The sequence below is a fragment of the Centroberyx gerrardi genome, chromosome 9, assembly GCF_048128805.1.
Source record: "Centroberyx gerrardi isolate f3 chromosome 9, fCenGer3.hap1.cur.20231027, whole genome shotgun sequence".
Classification (NCBI taxonomy): domain Eukaryota; kingdom Metazoa; phylum Chordata; class Actinopteri; order Beryciformes; family Berycidae; genus Centroberyx; species Centroberyx gerrardi.
In genome coordinates this window covers 2,074,568-2,100,570 of record NC_136005.1, presented here as the reverse complement: position 1 = coordinate 2,100,570, position 26,003 = coordinate 2,074,568, and the positions used below count along the sequence as shown (strand labels likewise).

Below are 26,003 nucleotides of genomic sequence, written 5' to 3'. Positions count from 1 at the left end.
TCTGACCCTTCTGGTGAAGTGTGGACAGATATTTGTGTCTCAGTGGGAGATGCCAAGAAAGAAATTTCTAATTATGTTGCTTTGACTGATCCTCTTAGATTCATAGTCACTCCAGGAATGCTCCAAGTGTGTGTGTGTGTGTGTGTGTGTGTGTGTGTGTGTGGAGGGTGGAGGTTCTCACCTTGATGTTGCAGGCCTGCTCCATCAGCCGGCGGGCGTTCTCCGCTGCTCTGTAGCGCTTAGGGAGCTGGACTCTGAAGAACTTGAGAGCTCCTTCAAAGTCGGCCTGCAGGAGGTCCTCTTTAGAGGTCTGGAAAGGGTGGGGGGGTGGGGGGGGGGGGAGGGGGGGACATGTTAGAGAGAGGACGATCATCACAGCAGGACGTTCTGATTTTTCATATTTGGGATATGTGCATAAATAGGACATGGAGTTAAAAAAATCCCAATCTTAGCAAGTCATTTAGTCTATTAGAGTCCTAAAATCTAAAAGTGAAAACAATTCTGCCATTGAGGTGAGATACTTTCACTTGTTTCCCATGCAGTTTCACTTGTTTCAGGAATTTTCTAGAAATGAGCGTCAAAATCTTGAAAAAGTAATACTTCTGCATATTGATGGATCTGGTACAGACGGTTAGCTGGCGGTTTCCAAACTCCACCAGCCAACAGGAAGTTTAGAACAGAACTGGACTCCACATGACAGACAGCTTGTTACCTGCTGAAGTGTCTGCTGAAGGAGAATAACTTTCCAAAATGTACCAACATCTGGTGTTAAGTTTCCACCTTGGTGCTGTGTGTGCATATATTTATGTATATGTGTGTCTGTATATACAGTATGTATATGTGTGTGTATTTGAGTTATTTTCTCCTTTGCATACCTTGGCATATTGAACTTTAATTTTTATTGACTGGCACTTGCCTCATCACTCAGAAACAATTTTCTGCGTTTGTCCAATTTATGACACCCCATGTTGTCTTGCACAAGCAGCACTGCATGTTCTGTGCTCAATGACTGTATTCATTAGTTGATGCCATTTACATTACTCACTCATCGTGCGTTATTTGCTGGTTTTGTACCACAAAGTTTGTCTGCTCAATTATGTTTGCCATGTTATGTGTCCATGCATGAAGCGCAACTATTCCACTTCACCCCTGGTCATGCAGCAATAACAGCATCTATTCTATTCTACTGTCCCAAAAAGGTCCACATTTTTAGCATTCCTCCCTAAGAATTTGCCAGTCATTATGGCATGAGGATGAAATGATCCACACACATATTGCGAGAGGCTTTCATTCCTTCCAATACAAATTCTTGGTAGACAGCAGTGAACAGTTCCACCTTCCATTAGATCCACTTTAGTCAATGAATGGCTACACTGTTGTTTTCTGTCCATCCTGTCAGCTTCCCCTCCGGTCAGAACAGCAGACACTTCCCATCATCCATCATGGGCTGAAAACTCAAGAAGCACCTCACATCCCCCTCTCTTCCCACTGAACCGCATCCCTCTTCCTCTCCTACTCTATTAACAATCTCCCTTCTGCATCCTTTCTTGGCTCCGATTTATTTCCTTTTCCAGCTTCTGTCTCACATCATCGTTCGGTGTGCCGTGGCTGCCGAGTTGCCGGTTTGTTTGTGATCTAGGAGTTGAAGCGTATTCTAGTGTTGACCTCACTGTAAATCACGCTGGATAAGAGCATACGCCAAATGCCTGAAATGTAAAATATCAGTCTGTGACCAAAACTGCTGCCAACCAGATTACTGCCATTCCAGGGGAGCGGCAGCCGAGAGGTTAGAGAAGTGTCCTTGTGACTGGAAGGGTTCGAATGCCAAGATGAAAGAGTAATGCTGCGTTCAGATGGATCCAGGCAGACGGCAAGACGGCAAACCAAACCACACATGACGATATGTTGCTATGGTGATGCTGAGTGTTTACAACGAATGAAATAAAATATATTAAAAAAACAATTAATAATTCTAGTAACGCATGTCGTTAGCTGTAACATCTCTGTAGGTTTTTAAACTCTGGACGTATAATTCCAGGTGTTGTTGTACCAAAACGATGAGCTTTTTGTTATCGATATCCGCCATATTTTCTCCTTGTGCGAGGTAGCTACGTAACATCCGGCTGTAAATTCTGTTGTGACAGAAGTTGAAATATTTGAACTTTGGACGGCAATGCCCTCTACTGTTACCGGTATTGTTTGTTGGCCTCATCCAATTTTACCGTCTTGCTCATCCACTAAAATGAAATCCGGTTTGCTGTCCACCTGAATCCATCTGAATGCAGCGTAACACTCTCCGCTCCCTCAGCAACAACTGTTGTAGTGCTCTAGAGCAAGGCACTGAGCCCTAGAGCAAGGCACTGAGCCCTTGAGCAAGGCACCGAGCCCTTGAGCAAGGCACTGAGCCCCTGTGGTTGGACTGTGGTTGGACTGTGGTTGTACTGGGAGGCTCCCACAGTGTGAATGAAGGTGCTGTTGGAAAGCAGCATGGAGCTCGGTCAATACAGCTTATAAAACACCGCTAGCACCATCCTGTGGTGTGCTGATGCAGTGTCCACATGTCACTACTATGGGCCCAGAGATACAGTATTATCCTTATTAGAATGACTGATCCACTGGAAGCAGATCAATAGTGTTTCCACAGGCAGACAGCAGCACTGACCAAAGCCGAAGAGATTAATGGACACCAACGGGACAGGAAGCCGACTGTCCTGTCCACCGGCCATGGCCGACTCTCGCTGCTTCACCGGATAAATGGATCTTAGAAAGCAAATGATAGCTGGTTACCTTCACAGCACTCTCTTACCAGCCACAGGCAACATTTACCAGCCTTGTTTCCCAATAAAGCCAGCAATAATAACAATATGTTGGGTAATACTGCACAGCACAGCATCAAAACACAGCTGAGGACTGGACTGGACTGTCCTGTGCCAAATGACGTCCCTCAAATTACTCCATGCCAAACTGTCCGCTCACAGGCCAAGTCTGTATGAAACCACTCTCTCTGTTAAATTGATCCCCACTGGACTACAGTTTCCTAAATTCCTCCTGCCCAAGGGGAACATGTAAAGGATTATTATTTATCATGAAATCGAACTTTTAGGCAGCAGGAACCAGGAGAAACTTGGGACAAATGTCTTCTGAATTTGCATGATTGACATTTGTGTTCCCGGTGCTGAGAGCTGCTGCTTGCATAAGTTTTCCATAAAGCTCTACTGATGCAGGATTTAGGGCTTCTACTCCTAATTAGCAAACAGACCAGACGTTTCTTCTGATTTACATTTTAGGCAATTAGCTGGCCCGCTGAGTGACTTCTAATGAGGGAAACAGTAGAATAAGCTTCAATTCTTAGAGCTCCAACACTGCAAGCAAGCAACAGGAAGGAGATCAAGGGTCAGAGGTCACAGCTGACATGCTGACAAGAGATGGAGGAAAGAGAGAAGTGGAGAGAAATTTGAGCTGAGGAGAAAAAGAGAAAAGGTAGAAAAGTTGTTTTTCGTCAGTCATGGTCACCTGTTTCTCCCCACACCGTATCTCTAGTTCTTTCCTTTTAAAAATATTAGTCAAAGTGCAACAAACAAAGTGAATCCTCCTCTCCAACCCTAAACTGGACCGTCCCAGCATGCTCAGCTCTTTCTCCCAGTCCCCCCGTCTCACCGCCAGCAGCCTGGGGACGAACAGGCGGTGTCCCATCCCGAGGAGTCCCATCACCCTGCACACCGAGTCGGCCGAGGCCTCCCCGCCGTGCGCCCTCTCCTCCGCCTTCCCCCCTCCGTCCTCCACCGCCCTGCGGACCGCCGAGGGGGGCAGCTGGGGGGCCAGGGCAGGAACCGGGGGAGGGGAGGGAGGAGGGGAGGGCGGTGGGGAGGGCGGCGGGGTGGGGCAGGGCGAGGGCGAGGGTGAGGGCGAGGGTGAGGGCGAGGGCGAGGGGCGGTCCCGCTCAGGGGCCAGGGTGGCGGGTGACTCCAGCGTGTCGTCCAAACGTCCCGGGGGTTTCCGGGAGCCGGGTGAGGGGTGGACCGGGGGCGAAGAGCTCCGTCAGTCCGGTGGGTTTAGGCGCTGAGGTCGGCGTCGAGGTCGGCGTCGAGTCCCGCTGAACGAGGCGGCTGACCTTTCTGGAAGAGAAGTCGATATCGCCGCATCGGGCAGCGTCACAACAGACTGAGGCTCCGGACGCCGGCTGGGAAAGAAGCGGAGAGACGCTTCCGGGAAAAGCGGCAACTCAGCAGAAACGGGAACATCCGAGGCTCACGAAGGTAGAATTGATCCAGTTCATCTGAGCCGCAGAGAATCCAGAGCGGCGGACGGTCCACTCAGCTGGAACCTCTGTCAGAGCCCAGACTCCGCCCACAGGCCCGGCAACGCCACAGTCAGAAAATGACGTCTCGATGCTGCTCTCGGCATAATGCTGAATCTCCCGCTACCTCCCCGACTCGGCTGGAAACCCAGTCTCACCGCCGACTCTCATCCTCCCTTGCCGAGACTCTCCCGACCGATTTCAACCGGGTACGCCGTTGCCTAGCAACAAAGCCGCTCAACACGTGGGCTGCTCCTCTAGCGAACGGCGGCGACGGACGAGTTCCCCACCTTTGTATTTTTTCCTTCCTAGTTAGACTTCAAAGAGAGAGAGAGAATCCCCCCCGTCTTTGCGTGACAGAGCGGCCTTAACGCTCGCGGCTCAGCGAATGAGACGACACATCAAAGCAGCCGATATTCTTTTATACCGTGTTTCCTAACAGGAGGCCACACCTGGTACCAAGCAGACGGGATTTCAGCTTGCTTTGAAATGTAAAATCCTCTGAAATAACAATATGAGTCCTTTCAGCCAGATTGCTCCACAGTCTAGGCCCGAGCTGACGAGGCAGAGCAGAGTCTCTGGTCTGTTAGCATGGCAGCATGAAGCCTCTCTGCCTCCAGGGGAAGATGACTGTGTATGTGTGTGTGTGTGTGTGTGTGTGTGTGTGTTGACTTGTTTATGGCTGAGCGGATGCTGAACTCGGTGAGTCAGACTCGAGGCGCCGACGGATGGAGAAGAAGACGAGTTTGGAAAGAGGCACAGCTCGAGCGTACGACTCAGACATAAACACGCAGGAAGAAAGTGCGTTTGGTTAAAAACACGTTAGCTCCTCTTCTCCACTGTCATCACCCTCTGATCTGACCTCCGACCAGTCCCAAACCACACCGACCAGTAAAACCGGTCTGGTCACCAGCTCCAGCCAGGACTCCAGTGTCTGAACCTCTGGCAGGTTTCCATTAGCAGCAGCCAGGCATCCGGTCAGTAGCAGTCCGTAAATCCTTTGGATGGAAAGCCAGCTCCGTCACTTCTGCCTCTCCACAACACAGGCCAGATGGACTGAGCGTGTGTGTGTGTGTGTGTGTGTGTGTGTGTCTGTGTGAGTGATGGTCCAGGCCAGCAGCTGGGGCGAGGCGAAGCAGAGAAACCACAACAATGTTTCCCCTCTACCGCCTCTCTCTCTCCCCCCTCTCTTTCTCTCTTTCTCTCTTTCTGTCTTCCCCTCTCTCTCTCTCTCTCTCTCTCCCCCTTTGTGATGCTAACGGCTAACGGCTAGCAGCTAGCAGGGGCGGCTCCATTGCAGAGATCTCGGCGGTGGACGGAGGAGAGGTAGCGTGGCGGAGATGGAGAGAGCCAGCCGGCGACAGAGAAGAAGAAGAGGAGGTAGGAGGTGCAGGTGAAGGAGGAGGAGGTGGTGGTGGAAGAGAGGGAGAACGAGGAGTAGAGGAAGAGAAGAAGCAACTCCAGGCAGGCATACACGGGAGGAAAAGAAGAAGAAGAAAAAGGAAAAAATAAAAAACACAGCTCCCCTCCTCCGCGTGCGAGCTGCTAACGCTCTGTGATGCTCCTGCTGCCAGACGGATGTGGATGGAGACTGCTGAGCAGGAGAGGGAGGGAGGCGAGCAGAGATGGAGGGAGGAGGGAGGGGTGGAGAGGGAGGAGGGAGGAGGGAGGAGGGGGAGGAGGGAGGGGGAGGGAGGGGGGGGAGCCTCCGGGGAGAATGCCGTCATGCCTGGCCAATAGGAGGCCGGCAGTGGAAGCCCCTTCCTCCCTCCCTCCTCCCATCCTCATTTCTTCTCCGTTCCCATCCTCTGTTCCCAGCCGTCGCTCCCTCCCTCCCTCCCCCCCTCCCTCCCTCCCTCCCTCCCTCCTCCCATCATCCACATTTTTCTCTCTCTGACACGCAGAATACATTATTTTTTTTTGCTAAAATAAGAGCAGGAGGCTTTTTAAATCCGACCGCCTATGATTCATTCAAAAGGGAAACTGTGAGGCTGACAAGGTGCTGCAAACACTTCCTCTCTTATATCTGTCTGCAAAAGCAAAGCCACTAATAATAATAATAATAATAATAATAATAATAATGATAATAAAAATCTCCTCTATCTCTCTCTTTGGCTCTAATTCCATTTTGATGATCATTCTTCAGTCACAGCAACACTGTCAGGGCCTGAAGGTCCTGATGTTTCAACTCCTTCTTTTCGGCTACTTTCCAGATACATTTGGTAATTTTTTGGTAATTTTAGGAATTGGGAATCTGGGAATTGAAACTTATTCTACTGTTACACTCTTGATAAGAGCATCAGCTAAATTCCTAACTGTAAAATCTACTACTAATACCACTACTACTGCTATACTAGTACTACTGCTATACTACTAATACTACTGCTACCACCATTACAAAGTGCTGCATTGAAGGCTCTGTTTGCTTTAAATGAATTCGGTTCAGTTTGAGGGTTTTATTGTGTTTACCTGCACACTAACAGACCAATCACAGTCTGACTGAGGCAGTTCCCTGATTATTAAAGCGTCAAATGAACAGCAAAGTGCGATTTCCTTAATCTGTAAAGGCCGTTATCACATTATGAGAAACACGATAAACACAGCTAGGTTTTTGCCCAATCTTTCCAATTATTTGGCGCACGTTTACACTCTGTCTGATTTCTTTTGTTTTTTACATCTGAGCATGAGCGCAAACAGAACCAGATAGAGAACAACGTCCAGGAAGCAGAAACATCTGACAGCATGGAGACGGGCAACACTCATGTTTTGTTAAACTGTTCTGCAGCCATGTAATGAGTAATGAGTAATGACTCAGAAACCAGACCAGATGAAAATAAGCCCCGTGAGGCTCCATGATCCACGTCACTTCCTTCAGGAGAGAAGTCAGCTGTGACTGAACCATGTAAACCAGGTTTTCTCTGTTGTCACATTATCAGAATGAGTGGAAACACATCAATCGAATAACCTGATTATTCCCAGTTATTAGTGTGAATGTAAACACACTATGTGATGATGATGATGATGATGATGATGATGATGATGATGATGATGATGAAGATACCTCTCTCATCTCTCTGCCTTCTCTGTCTGAACAGACCAGCAGGCCCAGAGGGTTTACTGGCTGTTATCAGCAGGAAAAAGGTTTTATCTTAGTCCAGCATCACTTCCTCGTCCTGTCTCTCTCTCTCCGTCTCTCTCTTGGTCTCTCTCTCTCTCTGCCTCTGTCTCTCTCTCTGCCTCTCTCTCTGCCTCTGTCTCTCTCTCTCTGTCTCTCTCTCTGCCTCTCTCTCTGTCTCTCTCTCTCTCTCTCTGTCTCTCTCTTTGCCTCTGTCTCTCTCTCTGCCTCTCTCTCTCTCTGTCTCTCTCTCTCTCTGTCTCTCTCTCTCTCTCTCTGTCTCTCTCTCTCTGCCTCTCTCTCTCTCTCTGTCTCTCTCTTTGCCTCTGTCTCTCTCTCTGTCTCTGTCTCTCTCTGTCTCTCTCTCTCTCTCTGTCTCTCTCTCTCTCTGCCTCTCTCTCTCTCTGCCTCTCTCTCTCTCTCTGTCTCTCTCTCTCTCTGTCTCTCTGTCTCTCTCTCTGCCTCTCTCTCTCTCTGTCTCTCTCTCTCTCTGTCTCTCTCTCTCTCTCTGTCTCACACAGCCTCCAGCTTCACATCACAAGTGAAATCTGACGTACAGCTCGGGGAAATGAACACCGTCATCAACTCGAACTTTAATATTCACCAAGAAATCTTACAATTCTGCCAGTTAGAACAGCAGAAGTGTAGATGACTCTAAACGGTGAATATTATTTGGATCATTATTTGGATTTTTTTTGTTTTACTCAAATCATCCAAACAAAATGGCTGCCACAAATTTAAGTCAGAACAGCAGCTTTCTTTAATGATATTGCAGTCATTAAGGCTTTAAACTGACCTGTTCATAATTCCTGTCATCTCTATTTATTTGCTCAATCTTCATTAATTTTCCTTTAAATTGCATTCATTACTAGTCAAGATTTGATGAAGTGAGAAGGTGAAATCTCTTAACTGAATGAAGGTATGAACATGATACTACAGTCAAACTGCCTGCAGTCCCACTAGCTTTATGTTGCTTTACTGATTCGTTACAAAATGTGACAAACATGTGATAAACATTTAGATTCTTACAGACAGCAGCTTCTAATAATGCAGAATCTATTTTCTCTAAAATGGTGCCTATGAATCTTTTCTGCCAGCGTCTGTAAATAAGCCTTGTACATAAACTAAAGAGCCTCATAAATATTATATATAAAATGGTTCATTGAGTTTCTATTTACAAAGATATACTGCAGTGTGTGAGCTGGCCACCAGGGGGACCAAGAAGAAATACAGGAATCTGAGCCAGTGTTTCTCAACCATAATTATGTAAGGTTTAAAAATATGTTTCCTATATATACACACAATTTATTATCATTGTTTTAATCTTTCTGATAATGCTATTTTTCTTGTGAAATAAAGGTAATTACAAATAAATATGATTTATGAATAACTAATGATGAATTTTATTTGCAGCCTCTATATTTCTTCCAGTGATTAATCAATGAAGCAGCCTGAAAGGGGAAAATAAAAATGATCATTTAGTATAAAAGTTCACCATCCTGCAGCAGAGGGCGGTGAGCAGCCGTCGCTTCGTTTTGAGGGATCCTGAGCTGAAAACGTTGAGAACAACTGATCTAAACTACAGTACAGTGCTAAAATCCTTTACTTAAGTAAAAGTAGCAATACCATAATGGGAAAATACTTCATTGAAAGTAAAAGTCCTGCATTCAAAAGTTTACTTAAATAAAAGTGTAGAAGTATTAGTGGTAAAATGAACTGAAGTATGAAAAGTAAAAGTCCTCATTCTGTCAGAGAGTTAAATTATTGAAGCGTTAACCTGTCAGAAGTATTTTAATGTTGTCGGTCTAACTGCTCCATATACTGTTGGGGAGTTTAAACTCGAACAATGCAACATATTTTATGAGCTTATCGTATGTTTTGCATGTAAAACCTTATTCTGCAAAGTAACTAGTAACTCCAGCCGGCAGATAAATGTAGTGGAGGAAAAGTAGAAAGTCTCACAGAATGGAAATACTCAGTAAAGTGCCAGAACCTCAGAACTGTACTGCAGCACAGTACTTGAGTAAATGTACTTAGTTACTTTCCACCTCTGGCTGTTAGTGCTGCTGCAGCACAGTGGAAGGACTTCATGGTGTATTCTTCTGAAGATGATGAGCTGAGAAATGAGCTTTAGAGTGAAACAAACTCCATTTCAACTCATTTTCTTTAGCTGCATGATGATGAAAGATGTTTCAGAAAATGTTTTAACTTGATCTGTAAAACCTGGGAGAGTGTCAGTGTGTTTACTCTATACACTACCAGCAAAAAGTCTGGACCCACCTGACTGAATGTACTCTTCATTACTTTTCATTCTCTTAAAGCCATTTTGATGAGTTTCTTAGACAAATATAAATAGTGAAGTTGATCCTGTGTATGAATTCCTTTCCAAAGCCTTTGCCTTTCCATCAAGGCAAAGGGCGGCTACTTTAAAAAATCTAAAATATAAGATAGTTTTGATTTGTTTAACACTTTTTTTGGTCACTGCATAATTCCATTTGTGTTATTTCATAGTGTTGATGTCTTTACTGTTATTCTAAAATGTGGAAAATAGTAAAAATAAAGAAAAATGTGGTGTGTCAAAACTTTTGACTGGTAGTGTATATCTAGGTTTATGTTATAGATGTCTAGATGTCTTGTCTTGTCTAGTGATGATGATGATGATGATGATAATGATGATGATATGGAATGATGCATCATTTGGAGCTGGTTTTCAGAGGAAGTGGAGGTTTAACTTTGTTGCTAGGACACTTTTACATGAAAAATGATAAAAAAAGAAAAGAAAAAACAAATGTGTCACCTATCATACAGTATGTTTGTTTCATTAGTTTCAGTGGTCAGGCACTGCAGACTGTTGACGGGACAGTCCCGGCACAGAGGGGCGTCTGCTGCTCTCTGTGGATCAGAGACAAACTCATTCATCATCAGTGAGTTTTCTGGACTCAGCGTCTCTTCCATAAGCTCCTGTCTCATCACATTCAGCTGCACATTAAACACACACACACACACACAACAAAAACCATCCACCCGTCCCACCACACACACACACCTGATAACACAACACAGCACGCCGTTTGGTTTGGTAACATTTCATAAAACTCGTATTTATTTCCTTAAAAAGCCTCTGAGTTTGACTGCTGCCACCCAAAAACAAGAAGTTTCATCTTTTAAATCCCTTCTAAAAACTCACTTTTATAGAAAGGCTTTCATGTGAATTTCTCCTTATAGTTGTATCTCCATTTTATTTTTCATTTTGTATTTGTTTTATTCCTTGTTTGTATTTATTTACTTATGTATTACTGTCTCTGTGGGAGAGGTTCATGTGGTTCAGCACACACTGCTCTCTGTTTTTAGATTTATCTCTGTTTGTTTTCTAGTTGTCTCTGAGTATCTCTTGTATTAGCTTTTATTTCTTTTTCTTTTTTTCTTTTGCCCTGGAAACGACTTGTATTAACTATTTAAATCAACTCACTGACGACTTGTGATTTTTTGTTTTTCTTTATATTTTCCACACTTTTTATCCAACTCTATTTTATTTAATGACGGTACTTTTTTACTACTTTACATTATTACTTTTTTTTAAACTTTTATTACTATTACTACTAGTACCCTTCCAGCCTAAAAATGCAAATTCAACTGCAGCTGAGGGAAACAACAACTTCATAATATTGGGTAAGCTTTTCCATGACTGGAATATAATGTAATATACAATATACATAAACTCTACATTCTCTATTGAAAGGCCTTAATCTAGTCTTCCAGCATCAAGTTTCCGCATGTGATACCCAGCATTTAATACATTTATTACAGCCGTACTGAATTATTATTATTACTTTATTTGTATAGGCCTTTTTAAAAATAGAGTTTACAAAGTGCTTTAACATTTAAATAAAAGCCAACATTCAACTCATATAATAATAACATAAAAGGCTTCACTAGAAGGCAAGTCTATAAAATTAAGTTTGATGAAGTGACTCAGTTTTGGCCAAATCACAACAAATGGGAAAAACTGGTCACTCTGACATCGACTGGCTTATCCAGAGGTGAGACCAAGTCATCTTTGCTCGACTCCCAAGTCAGGCACAAGTCTTAAGTCAGGTCTCAAGTCTAAATGTAGAACAGCAAGTCAAGTCAGAACAAATCAAGAGTCCAGTATCAATTTAATATCTTAAAGAAAACTAAATATCTAGGACTTTTCAATGCAATATGGTTTTAATAGGATAAAAACTTGGTAAGAGCATCATGAGTTTGATTTCTATAATCAGTTTCAACTTCAATAAATTCAATCATTCCATACAAATTCAGAAAACAGAATTTAAATTCAGTCGTCCGCTGGAACAAATCTCATCACTTTCAATCTAAGTCATTTACACAAACACAAGATCTCAAGTCAAGACTTTAGAAACCTTTTCAAGTCATCAAAGTACAAGTCAGAGTCAAGTCCCAAGTCACCAGAACCCAAGTCAAGTCAAGTCTCAAGTCTTCTCTTCATGCATCAAGTCAAGTCTCAGGCTATTAAAACTGTGACTGGAGTCTCTGGGGGAAACTCTCAGCCTCCACACCTCCAGCTGCAGTTCCTGTGTTTGACCTGCAGGGGGCGCCAGCCAGCTGACAGCCTGTCTGACCTCCCCTCCTCTCCTCTCCTCTCCTCTCCTCCTCCCCTCTCCTTTCCTCTCCTCCGTCACATCAGAGCTGACGCAGCAGAGAGCAGACTCTCTCCTCTGCTTCAACACTTCACTGCAGTCACCGTCATCACATCAGAACCACGTCAGGAAACGCCACAACACTTCGTAACGCATTAAGACGCTGAAGCGAGGTTGTTAAAAGTCATCTATTTATCCCAGGAGACCCGGGTCAGTTGTGTCATGACACATCAAACGTGTTATGAGCTCTGTGTATGCCTTATAAGTAATTCATCAATATAAATATTCATGAACTCAACATATTATTTTAAGTGGGAACTGTGTCAATCCAGATTTATAATGCTATACGATGCATTATGAGATTTTCTGATGTGATTATGATCTGCTTATGATGGCTTATAATGCTAAATACCAAGAGTAGAAGTAACAAACTGCAATTCCTCTCGTTACTGTAACTGAATAGATTTTATTTGTACTTTATTTGTACATTTTATTAGTAGCTTTTGAAGTGTGGATTTTACTTAAAGCTGCTGTAGGTAAGTTCAGGAGGAAAGAAATCAAACCAACAGGAGGAACGACCCGCCTCCCACTCCTCCTAGTGATCGACAGGAGGAGTGATTGACAGGCCGGAGTCCCGCCTCCCACCTCAGACTTCTCCTCATTGGTCGGACGGGTTTCCACACATTTCATTTTGAAATGAGAACAGCAGAGGAACGGAGCGACCGCTGCTTCGGAGATTCTGACAGATTCTCATTATCCTGCTCGTGTTCGGCCACCAAACACAAAGATTTATTTTTTATTACTTCTAAATAAATAAATAATCTATAAAAGTTACCTACTGCAGCCTTAAGTATGTTTTGATTTCACTTTGCAACATTTTAAATCACATACAAGTACAGATTTTGTAGGCTCTCCATAAGCATATTAAGCTGGATGAATGTAATGTTGTTGCATGAACCGTGTTGATTCATGCTTTACTTTGTTAATGCACTTTATTTTGTTTAGTTTTTTAATGAAGAGAATCTAATTTGACCTCTGACCTCTTGTCCTTTTGTGTGGCATGGGATTTTTTTAGTAAAGTAACTTTTACTCTCAGTAGAACTAACTGAGCTACTTTGTACTTTTAATTGAGTAGATTTTAATCCCAGAGTCAAAACCAATCTGACTCCAGTTCCTGTTACTTTATCTAACATGATGGACTCGTCTGTCTCTTCTTCTGTGGTGTTCATACCAGTTAAGAACACATGAAGAAGTAATAGCTGAATATGAGCATCAGTCCAGACTTCATTTTGTTCTGCTAGGCTTTCCAAGCATGAGGAACCGCATCCCTTCTACCCACAATCCCTTGCGGTTCGGGGTGGTTTCCTGTAGTCGGTCGGATTAACGAACCGCACCGCAGTTCTCTTGTTAGAGGACTGAGACTCTCGGTGTCGTTATTTGGTGCCACCAGAGTTCAAAGGTCATCGTCCTCACCTGGACAAACACACTGAACTAAAGTAGGAAACACTGCAGAGTTCAGATAAACCGATCAGAACATGCTGAGTGTGAACGCAGCCTTATTCTGATGAGCAACACCTGACCGACAGTGTCCAGAAAAGTCTGTGTTGTCTTGTCTACTAGATATATGTAGGAATAAATGGTGTGTAAAAAAACATTATAACATACCACAAAGTAATAATAAGATTTTTCTTCCTCATCCAGATAGCAGATCTCAGACTAAACAGGATTTTACTGGAAATCAAATGTTCCTGCCCCGTATCACACACACACACCCACAACATGCACCCACCAGTACCTGTTACTCATCGATTCGTTCCGCATTTTGTGAATAGATTTTTTTTTGTTTCTTGGGATTTTGATTCTAAAGGACTGGGGAACTCTTACACCTTTACACATTCACTCACACACACACAATACAAAAAAAATCACAATATATTTATCTAAAACTGAAATATAGTTGTTTGAGTTTTTGTTGTAGTGAGCTGTGGGTTTTGACGTTGGGTCTTATGCTGTGTTGTAGGGCGTATGACCTGAATATAGTTTTTACTTCAGTGCAGACTATATATCCTTTGTGAGGTTGACTAGAAATCTCAACACGGACTTGACTGATCTTAAGCACCGGGAGAGACCCGACCCTTCAGTCACACTGTCACAAAGTGATGGGGCTTTGGAGACAGATCAGATAGCGGAGGCAGTTAAACAGAGAGAGAGATAAATGAATGAACGTCTCACCTTGAGCAGAGCCAGAGCCACGTTGAAGATGATGTTCAGACCCTGCAGGACAGAGGAGGAGGAGGAGAGCTGGATTAGAGAAACAGAAACCTGCACAGACAACAGCTTCATCTTCATCTTTCCAGACTTTTTAAAGCCCAGCAGACTCCCTGACCTGGAAACTCCTGCCTAATACTATTTGTTTACTGTGATCATACCAAGGCATTACTATTAATTTGACAACGATATACTGATGTTTCAAAATGCGTCACGTAGCACCTTTCAATTTGTGTCTACCATTTTTATTGTTTATCTTATTGGCTTTTATTAGTTGCTACTTTATTGCCTGTAAACACTTTGTAAATGCTCTTTTGAAAGATGCTGCACAGATAAAGTTGATTATTATTGTTATTGTTATTAATAATAATAATAATTTTAAATGACAGGAGTTTTCAGCTGCAGCATGAAGGCGACGTCACTGAGTTACATCATCAACGTCTTCAAGAATAACAGAGAGGAAACAAATGGCATGAGGAGAGAGAGAGAGAGAGAGAGGGAGGGAGAGAGAGAGAGAGAGAGGGAGAGGGAGGGAGAGAGAGAGTAAAAGTAAAAGTGAAGGACAAAGAGAAATGGAAGGATAAACAAAAGAAACAGATTGAACTGAATTCAAATGTTACTGAATGTTTTATTCATTTTATTTTAGATTGATTCTATTATTGATATGCATCAGTAATCATTTACTGATCATTGTACAGCTGTTGAGTAGTTTTGTTGTTATTTATGTCTCATATACTCGACTGCTTCGAACACACAGCTTCTCCTTCCTGCTGTGTCAATACAATATAAGTGAATTTGACAAAGAGAGAGAGAGAGAGAGAGAGAGAGAGAGAGAGAGAGAGAGAGAGAGAGAGATGTGATGCTGATGTCAGCTCTGCATGGGAACACCCGTCTCCTCAGTCGCCCTGACAACCGGTTCACATGGCAACACAGAGCTAAAAATATCTGGACACCTCTAAAAATAACTGGAGAAAGAGAGAAAGAGAGAGAGAGAGAGAGAGAGACCTCTGTCTGCACACACCTATCTCTATAGGCCTCTAGATGGCGCTACAACGCTGAGGCAGCATCTGAGTGTGTGTGCGTGTGTTAGAGAGGGAGAGAGAGAGAGAGAGAGAGAGAGAGAGAGAGAGAGAGAGAGAGAGAGAGAGAGAGAGAGAGAGAGAACTTTGTTGTGCTACATTTGCTCTATTTTCTGTTAATGTACAGTCCTTGTCATGCTTTGGCAACATGAATGTGAAATTGAATGGAGGAAGGCTGTGTGTGTGTGTGTGTGTGTGTGTGTGTGTGTGAGGGAGTGAAATCATGTATTGTGTCATATCACAGTGTATGGCATCATATTGCATTGTATTGTGTCATACTGTTGTGTATCGTATTGTTTCATATCGTTTGTCATATGATAATGTATTGCATCCTATCTTATTCTATTATGTCATATAGTATTGAACTTTTATATTGTCATATATTATATTGTATCATACTGAATTGTCGCACTGTATTGTGTTACATCATATTATACTGTATTATTTCATATTGTATTATGTTGTCTTGTATTTGTTCAATCAAGCACATTTTAATTTGAGACTGAAGTGTAAGGAATACATAAACATGTTTTATCATTTTATATAAACTCTTTGATCAACTTATCACTGTGCAAAGAGAAGACTGACAGTTTGACTTCTGTCCACGATTTATTTAGCTCGCTACCATACATGCTAACACTATAGCACACAGTGTATGGTTTGGTTAGCAGATGCTAACAGCTAGCTGAGCATCATGCTGATGCAGCAGAGGAGCGGAGGCAACCCTCAAGTCAAGATGTGAAAATACAAGCAATATTCTCATTGCACAACAGCAAACTGATCAAAAGGTTTAACTGCCAAAAAGCTAAACCAAACTGAAAGAGAGGCAGCATCAGAGAGAGAGAGAGAGAGAGAGAGAGAGAGAGAGAGAGAGAGAGAGAACAGCTGATAGAGGGAGCAAGGAAAGAGAGACGTTGGCATAGAAAGCTAACAAGGAAGTAGAAAAGCAAAGATAAAGTGAGCAAGCAGAAGAAGAAACGATTGAGGGAAAGAGGATGAAGAAAGGAAGAAAAGATGATGGAGAGAGAACAATGAAAGAAGAAGCTGATAGAGAGAGCAAACAAGAGAAGAGAGGGAAGCTAATGGAGAGAATAATCAAAGAAAGAGAGAAGTTGACAGAGAGAGGGAACAAGGACAGAGGGAAAAGTTGCTGAAGGGAGAAGGAAAAGTTGATTGAGGGAAGATGAAAAAAGAGAGAAGTTAATGGAGAGTGAAAAAGAAAAGGGATGAGAAAGAAAAGTTGATAGAGGAAGGGAACAAGGAAAGAGAAATGAACGATGGAGAGAACAAACAAGAAAAGAGAAAAGCAGATAAAGAGCAGAAAGAGAGAGCACAACGAGAGAGAGGTGGATGGAGAAAAAAGAAAAGGGAAAAGTTGATAGAGAAAGCAAACAAGGAAAGACAAATAATGGCAGAGGAAGCGAGTGAGTAAAAAGAGAGATGATGGAGAGAACGAACAAGGACAAGAAAAGTTAACGAAGAGAGTGACAGAAAAGGGAAGAGAAAAAAAAATCAATAGAAAAAGAAGAGAGTAGATGACGGAGAGAGAGCAAGCAAGGAAGGAGAAAAGATGATGGAGAAAGGAAAGAAGGAAAGGAGAGAGGAGAGGAGACGAGGATCCGCTTAACGAGCAGATTCTCATCATGCGGCTCATTGGCTGAGAAAGACCTGGGAAACTTTTAATTGTTCTGCCTGGGGCCAATGGGAGGAGAGAGAGAGAGAGAGAGAGAGAGAGAGAGAGAGAGAGAGAGAGAGAGAGAGAGAAGAGGAAAGGAGAAGAGGAGGACTTGGACTTTTGATGTTCTCTAATGAAACATTTCACAACAAGACAGAGGAGAAAGTTACTAAAAACACATTAACAATTCACCAACTGTCTTTCACACACACACACACACACACACACACACACACACACACACACACACACACACACACACACACACACACACACACACACACACTCCTAACCTCCCTCTCTCCCTCCTTCCTTCCTTCCCTCCATCTCTAATTCCCTCCTAACTTCTCTCATTCCTTCTCCTTGCTTCTCTACCTCCATAGCACCCTCCTCCTTTCCTTCTATCCCTCCTAACCTCCCTCCCTCCTTCCTTCTCCTCCTTCCCTCTCTACCTCCATGGCACCCTCCTTCTTTCCTTCCATCCCTCCCTCTCCCTCCTAACCTCCATCTCTCCTTCCTTCCTCCACACATTCTTCACCCCTTCACTAACTCTCTCATCCTCTCTCCTTCCCTCCCTCCCTCCCACAATCCTAATCTTCCCTCCATCCCTCCTTCACTCTTCTCCTCCTTCTCTACCTCCATAGCACCCTCCTTCTTTCCTTCCTTCCTTCCCTCCCTCCTAACCTCCCTCCATCTCTCTCTAGCTCCCTCCTATCCTCCCTCTCTCCTTCCTTCCTCCAGACGTTCTTCCCTCCTTCACCAACTCATCCTCCCTCTTCCCCTTCCCCCCACAACTCCTAATCTCCCTCCTTCCTTCCCTCCCTCATCTCTAATTCCCTCCTTACCTCCCTCCCTCCTTTCTTCTCCTCCTTCCCTCTCTACATCCATAGCACCCTCCTGCTTTCCTTCTATCCCTTCCTTCCTTCTCCTCCTTCCCTCTACCTCCATAGCACCCTCCTTCTGTCCTCTCATCCCTCCCTCCTAACCTCCTTCTCTCCTTCCTTCCTCCAGACGTTCTTCCCTCCTTCACTAACTCTCTCATTCTCTCTCATCTTCTTTCCTTTCTTCCCTCCCTCCTAACCTCCCTCAATCCCTCTCTATCTCACTCCTAACCTCCCTCCTTCTCGCTCCTCCCTCTCTCTACCTCCATAGCACCCTCCTTCTGTCCTCCCATCCCTCCCTCCTAACCTCCTTCTCTCCTTCCTTCCTCCAGACGTTCTTCCCTCCTTCACTAACTCTCTCATTCTCTCTCATCTTCTTTCCTTTCTTCCCTCCCTCCTAACCTCCCTCAATCCCTCTCTATCTCACTCCTAACCTCCCTCCTTCTCGCTCCTCCCTCCCTCTCTACCTCCATAGCACCCTCCTTCTTTCCTTCCATCCCTCCCTCTCCCTCCTAACCTCCATCTCTCCTTCCTTCCTCCACACATTCTTCACCCCTTCACTAACTCTCTCATCCTCTCTCCTTCCCTCCCTCCCTCCCACAATCCTAATCTTCCCTCCATCCCTCCTTCACTCTTCTCCTCCTTCTCTACCTCCATAGCACCCTCCTTCTTTCCTTCCTTCCTTCCCTCCCTCCTAACCTCCCTCCATCTCTCTCTAGCTCCCTCCTATCCTCCCTCTCTCCTTCCTTCCTCCAGACGTTCTTCCCTCCTTCACCAACTCATCCTCCCTCTTCCCCTTCCCCCCACAACTCCTAATCTCCCTCCAAACTTCCCTCCCTCATCTCTAATTCCCTCCTTACCTCCCTCCCTCCTTTCTTCTCCTCCTTCCCTCTCTACATCCATAGCACCCTCCTTCTTTCCTTCTATCCCTTCCTTCCTTCTCCTCCTTCCCTCTACCTCCATAGCACCCTCCTTCTGTCCTCCCATCCCTCCCTCCTAACCTCCTTCTCTCCTTCCTTCCTCCAGACGTTCTTCCCTCCTTCACTAACTCTCTCATCCTCTCTCATCTTCTTTCCTTCCTTCCCTCCCTCCTAACCTCCCTCAATCCCTCTCTATCTCACTCCTAACCTCCCTCCTTCTCGCTCCTCCCTCCCTCTCTACCTCCATAGCACCCTCCTTCTTTTCTTTTATCCCTCCCTCCATCTGTCCTAACTTCCCTCCCTCCTTCCTTCTCTACCTCCATAGCACCCTCCTTCTTTCCTCCCATCCCTCCCTCCTAACCTCTTTCCCTCCTTCACTAAATCTCTCATCCTCTCCTTCCCTCGCTCCCTTCCTCGCAACTTCCCTCCCTCCTTCCTTCTCCTCCTTCCCTCTCTACATCCATAGCACCCTCCTTCTTTCCTTCCATCCCTCCTTCCTTCTCCTCCTTCCCTCTCTACCTCCATAGCACCCTCCTTCTTTCCTCTCATCCCTCTCTCCTAACCTCTTTCCCTCCTTCACTAAATCTCTCATCCTCTCATCTTCTTTCCTTCCTTCCCTCCCTCCTAACCTCCCTCAATCCCTCTCTATCTTACTCCTAACCTCCCTCCTTCTTGCTCCTCCCTCCGTCTCTACCTCCATAGCACCCTCCTTCTTTCCTTCTATCCCTCCCTCCATCTGTCCTAACTTCCCTCCCTCCTTCCTTCTCCCCCTTCCCTCTCTACCTCCATAGCACCCTCCCTCCTAACCGCTTTCCCTCCTTCACTAAATCTCTCATCCTCTCCTTCCCTCGCTCCCTTCCTCCCAACTTCCCTCCCTCCTTCCTTCTCCTCCTTCCCTCTCTACCTCCATAGCACCCTCCTTCTTTCCTCCCATCCCTCCCTCCTAACCTCTTTCCCTCCTTACTAAATCTCTCATCCTCTCCTTCCCTCGCTCCCTTCGTCCCAACTTCCCTCCCTCCTTCCTTGCTTCAGCCCTCCCTCCCCCTCTCCCTCGCTCCCTCCCTCCCTCCCTCGCTCCCTCCCTCCCTCGCTCCCTCCCTCCCCTCCCCCTCTGTGCAGAGTGTTAAGCGCGGTCGTACCTCGCAGAGCAGCAGGTCGGTGATGTGGAACACCATGCAGAGGGGGAACTTGGCGGTGAAGAGGGTGAGGAACCACTGGGAGGCGTACATGTGAGCCTCCAGGTTCAGATCCTGGAAGTGAGCCCACAGGTCAGGAAGCTGCTCCTGCAGGAGGAGGAGGAAGAGGAGGAAGAGGAGGAAGAGGAGGAGGGGGAGGAGGAGGGGGAGGGGGAGGAGGAGGAAGAGGAAGAGGAGGATGAGGAGGGGGAGGGAGAGGAGGAGGATGAGGAGGAAAGGGAGGAGGAGGAGGGAGAGGAGCAGGAGGAGGAAGAAGAGGAAGAGGAGGAGGAGGAGGAGGAGGAGGAGGAGCAGGAAGAGGGGGAGGAAGAGGAGGAGGATGAGGAGGAAAAGGAGGAGGAGGAGGGAGAGGAGCAGGAGGAAGAGGAAGAGGAAGAGGAGGAGGAAGAGGAGGGAGAGGAGGAGGGGCAGGAAGAGGAGAGGAGGGCGGATCAGTTAATCTCATTGAGATCCATAACTCTTTTCCAAAAGAGACCCGAGAACAAAACAAAACCATAAAGCTGACCAAGAAAATACGCACAATGCATTATAAAACATTATAAAACTTTACAAAACGCTAAAAACGTAAATACGTAAAGATAAAAACATACTACATTAAACAAAGCAATTACACACATCATAGAAAATGTGAGATATCACCGCTTACAAATCACTGAGGGGAGCGAGGAAGTCATATTTCAAAATGCTCTGCAGTCTTTTCTGTCTCTAAAGGTGCACAGTACCAGAAATCTGCCTCGCCAAGTTCAGAATTCATGCGTAGTTTATCATCTGATTGTGGGAGTATGAGAAAATTACATATTCATTCATTCTTATTCATTCCCTTTTATGAATCATTCTCTTTCCTAATAGAACTGCTCATCATCGTCTTGGCTGATTTCCCCAAAACTGTGTGATCTGATAAGGACCGGAGGTATCTGCACTGGAGAAGAGAGACAGGCGAAGGTAAAGACGACTCTTCCTTGTCCTTAACTGTGAAATCCAGCATGATGAACTGTCTCTCCCATCCAGGTCCAAGACAGATTTTAACGTTCAAGATGTTTCTCCTTACAGCTGTAAGACATTCTGGTCATCTGGTCAGTGGTTTGTGCCTTTTATTTAAGTGAATATTGTGATATCTTCTATAGGACACTGACACAAGATCATACCAGGACACATGATGCATTCTTCCTACATGTTTTTTATTCCATACTTTCTCCTGACCTTAATGTCTTGGACTGGATTTGAAGATTTCGGTCGGTATTCAGTCTGATGTGTGCTGATAGTGGCTGGTGGGCCTGACTGCCAACTAGGCCACATCACAGCATGGCTGAAGATTATTCTTCACAACAGCACATATCATAAGATGCCGAATGACAGCGGGTCTACAGCTACATGAAATGTGTCAGCATGGAAGTTGGGACTCGACACCAGACTTTTTCAAAGATCTGGAAATGATCCAATTCATTTTGAATACTGAGAGACTAGAGACCAGAAAAATCTGATTTTGCTCACATTGCTATCAGATCTTTGCATAATTTCATTTCACTCATCCAGGTAGTAAGATGTCCAAAAAATAAAAGCAAAATCCACTGGACTTATAATTGAAGCGTTGAAGACGTTTCAGGACCGATGAAGCCACTCAACATACAGAGTATTGCTGCTGGTTTCTTATTCTGCCAGGTAGTTTCCATTCTAGCTGTCCAATCAGGGAGTGTTTAGACCTGGGACAACAGGTGAGTGCAATTAATTATTCTGGATTCAGTATTCTGGGTCCAGAGGACCAGGACTGAGAGCTGCAGATGATCTGCATCAGTCTGTACTCAAACAGCCACAGAGCGCAAACAAGCAGCAAGAGATGGAGAGGCAGACAGATTTAAATTCAGTCAGTCAGTCATCTTTATTTGATCTGAACTCACTGAGAGGAGACTCTCCTTTCTGAGTTAGAGATGGGAAGAAGAAAACATAAAGTAGAGACAGTCAAATATAGACAGTAAAAACCATCAATCAATATATTCCCAATGAAACTTAATCCTGTTCATTATAGATTATTCACCTCCTCCTCTCCTCTTCCTTCACCTCCTCCTTTCCTCTACCTTCTCCTCCTCTCCTCTACCTTCACCTCCTCCTCTCCCCTCCTCCTTTCCTTTACCTTCACCTCCTCTCTTCTTCCTTCACCTCCTCCTCTCCTCTTTCTTCACCTCCTCCTCTCCTCTACCTTCACCTCCTCTTCTCCTCTACCTTCATCTCCTCCTCTCCTCTACCTTCACCTCCTCCTTTCCTTTACCTTCATCTCCTCCTCTCCTCTACTTTCACCTCCTCCTCTCCTCTACTTTCACCTCCTCCTCTCCTCTACCTTCACCTCCTCCTCTCCTCTACCTTCACCTCCTCCTTTCCTCTACCTTCCTCTCCTCCTGTACTCACCTCCTCCTCTCCTCTACCTTCACCTCCTCCTCTCCTCTACCTTCACCTCCTCCTTTCCTTTACCTTCATCTCCTCCTCTCCTCTACTTTCACCTCCTCCTTTCCTCTACCTTCCTCTCCTCCTGTACTCACCTCCTCCTCTCCTCTACCTTCACCTCCTCCTTTCCTTTACCTTCACCTCCTCCTTTCCTTTACCTTCATCTCCTCCTCTCCTCTACTTTCACCTCCTCCTCTCCTCTACCTTCACCTCCTCCTTTCCTCTACCTTCCTCTCCTCCTGTACTCACCTCCTCCTCTCCCATATCTTACTCCTCTACTCTCGGCCAGTCACGCTCATATGTTGTGAGAAATAAACTTTTCTATGTGTTTCTTCTGTCTTTCTGCATCACTTCTCTATCCTCCATGATCCTTCTCAGGTCACAGGAACACTTGTTTCATCTACTGTCTGGGTGCTGTGACCTCTGACCTCTGACCTCATTACTATTGGTTGCTTGTAATGTTGGTGATAAAAGCATCAGATAAATGACTCAAAGCTAAATGTTAGTGTGTCAGTCCTGTATTGTGTAACTGTCGTTTTTTGTCAGTTTAACTTGTTTCTTGTTCTTCTATCTTTTTCTTTGTTATTAAGGCGATATATAAATAAAGTTGGCTTGACAAATGTGTCGGTTAACCAAGTCACACTCTTGATTCTAATTCTATAAAATGCAATAGACCACATGGGAAGAGGTGACAGCTGTAGATTTGACAGAGCAAAGTGTGTGTGAGTGAGTGTGTATGTGTGTGTGTGTGTATGTGTGCGTGTGTGTGTGTCTTAACGTCCGTACAAACGCATGTAAAGGATTCAATCAGCCCAGATAGCGATCTCTGACAGCCAACACTTACAGCGCTGCGTGACACCTGACTGGATCAGATAGCAAGCCTATCCCACCTGTATGCTAACAGTTAGCGGTCGATGCTAACGGCCTTACCTTGAGGACGCGGTCGATGCTAACCGGATTGATCCTGGTTCTGAAAGATAGCCGCTAACAGGGCTAAAGTGGATTTGGAGGCCAAATTAAACTCCACTTACAGAGTGGATTTAGGCTCTAACAGCTGAGCTGGAGGGACTTTGACACCAGCAGTCATCAGCTTCACTGTGTTCAGTCTACAGTCTGCAGGTCTCTCTCTCACACACACACACACACACACACACACACACACACACACACACACACACACTTGCAACAACCTGATCTCACACAAGTGCATGAAATGAACTCGACCTGTTAACACCAAATTTTGTGTTGCTGGCACGTAAAGTGTTAAAATTGCGTTTTCCCAGCAGGACATGGTTCCATGAAGGAGACACGACTATAAACAGGAAGTAGTGTCACACTGAAGTAGCTCAGTGTGGAGCCAAGATAGCTGGATATGTGAAGCAAATTTCATGTCTTTCAAAATTATGATGTGGACGATATGACATTTTTAATTTTGACCTGTAACTGTTGCGCCCCCTTTGGATCAATCATTGTTTGTGGAACTAATAAAACTAATAAAAAACGAATAAAACTAATGAAACTGGTGTCCAAGAAAACATGTCATGGATGAACAAACAAATGGATAAACAAAAACAAATGAATGGAGACGGACCCGTAGTTCCCGTCGGAGTTCATCGTATCTGTCTATCCATCTGTCTGTCATGGTCTTCTTCTCATGTTATTATTGTTACGTTACATTCCAGCACATCATGACACACGGCATTACTAACCTGCAGCAGCTTCTCCAGCTGGTAGAACTTGCAGTGAAGATCCTCAAAGTTGTTCTTGTAGAGCGCTCTGAGGCCGTACTCATACATGATCTTCACCAACACGCAGAAGGCCTGCTCCTCTGGCATCTGAAACAACACAGACCAGCGTCAACATCTGGAACAACATAGACCAGCGTCAACATCTGGAACAACATAGACCAGCGTCAACATCTGGAACAACATAGACCAGCGTCAACATCTGAAAAAACATGGACCAGCGTCAACATCTGAAACAACATGGACCAGTGTCAACATCTGAAACAACATGGACCAGCGTCAACATCTGGAACAACACGGACCAGCGTCAACATCTGGAACAACACAGACCAGCGTCAACATCTGAAACAACACGGACCAGCGTCAACATCTGAAACAACACGGACCAGCGTCAACATCTGAAACAACATGGACCAGCGTCAACATCTGGAACAACGGACCAGCGTCAACATCTGAAACAACATGGATCAGCGTCAACATCTGGAACAACATGGACCAGCGTCAACATCTGGAACAACGGACCAGCGTCAACATCTGAAACAACACGGACCAGCGTCAACATCTGGAACAACACGGACCAGCGTCAACATCTGGAACAACACGGACCAGCGTCAACATCTGAAACAACACGGACCAGCGTCAACATCTGGAACAACACGGACCAGCGTCAACATCTGAAACAACACGGACCAGCGTCAACATCTGAAACAACACGGACCAGCGTCAACATCTGAAACAACACGGACCAGCGTCAACATCTGGAACAACACGGACCAGCGTCAACATCTGGAACAACACGGACCAGCGTCAACATCTGGAACAACACGGACCAGCGTCAACATCTGAAACAACACGGACCAGCGTCAACATCTGGAACAACATGGACCAGCGTCAACATCTGGAACAACACGGACCAGCGTCAACATCTGAAACAACATAGACCAGCGTCAACATCTGGAACAACACGGACCAGCGTCAACATCTGGAACAACATGGACCAGCGTCAACATCTGGAACAACATGGACCAGCGTCAACATCTGGAACAACATGGACCAGCGTCAACATCTGAAACAACATGGACCAGCGTCAACATCTGAAACAACATGGACCAGCGTCAACATCTGGAACAACATGGACCAGCGTCAACATCTGGAACAACATGGACCAGCGTCAACATCTGGAACAACATAGACCAGCGTCAACATCTGAAACAACATGGACCAGCGTCAACATCTGGAACAACATAGACCAGTGTCAACATCTCAAACAACACGGACCAGCGTCAACATCTGGAACAACACGGATCAGCGTCAACATCTGAAACAACACGGACCAGCGTCAACATCTGGAACAACGGACCAGCGTCAACATCTGAAACAACATGGATCAGCGTCAACATCTGGAACAACATGGACCAGCGTCAACATCTGGAACAACACGGACCAGCGTCAACATCTGAAACAACACGGACCAGCGTCAACATCTGGAACAACACGGACCAGTGTCAACATCTGGAACAACACGGACCAGCGTCAACATCTGAAACAACACGGACCAGCGTCAACATCTGGAACAACACGGACCAGCGTCAACATCTGGAACAACACGGACCAGCGTCAACATCTGGAACAACACGGACCAGCGTCAACATCTGGAACAACACGGACCAGCGTCAACATCTGGAACAACACAGACCAGCGTCAACATCTGGAACATGGACCAGCGTCAACAACAGACCTGTAAACTCACC

At 45.1% G+C, this 26,003-nt stretch overlaps 1 protein-coding gene across 1 annotated transcript in view; it reads right to left on the bottom strand.

Annotated features, from left to right (window-relative positions):
* Positions 1 to 26,003, bottom strand: part of rabgap1l (RAB GTPase activating protein 1-like) — a 167,370-nt gene that overhangs the window by 32,755 nt on the left and 108,612 nt on the right. The window contains exons 15-18 of the mRNA XM_078285512.1: positions 24,217 to 24,342; positions 20,015 to 20,158; positions 14,285 to 14,326; positions 182 to 310 (exon numbers count right to left, since the gene is read on the bottom strand). Coding sequence (XP_078141638.1) covers positions 182 to 310; positions 14,285 to 14,326; positions 20,015 to 20,158; positions 24,217 to 24,342 — 441 coding nt within the window. The remainder of the gene's footprint in view (positions 1 to 181; positions 311 to 14,284; positions 14,327 to 20,014; positions 20,159 to 24,216; positions 24,343 to 26,003) is intronic.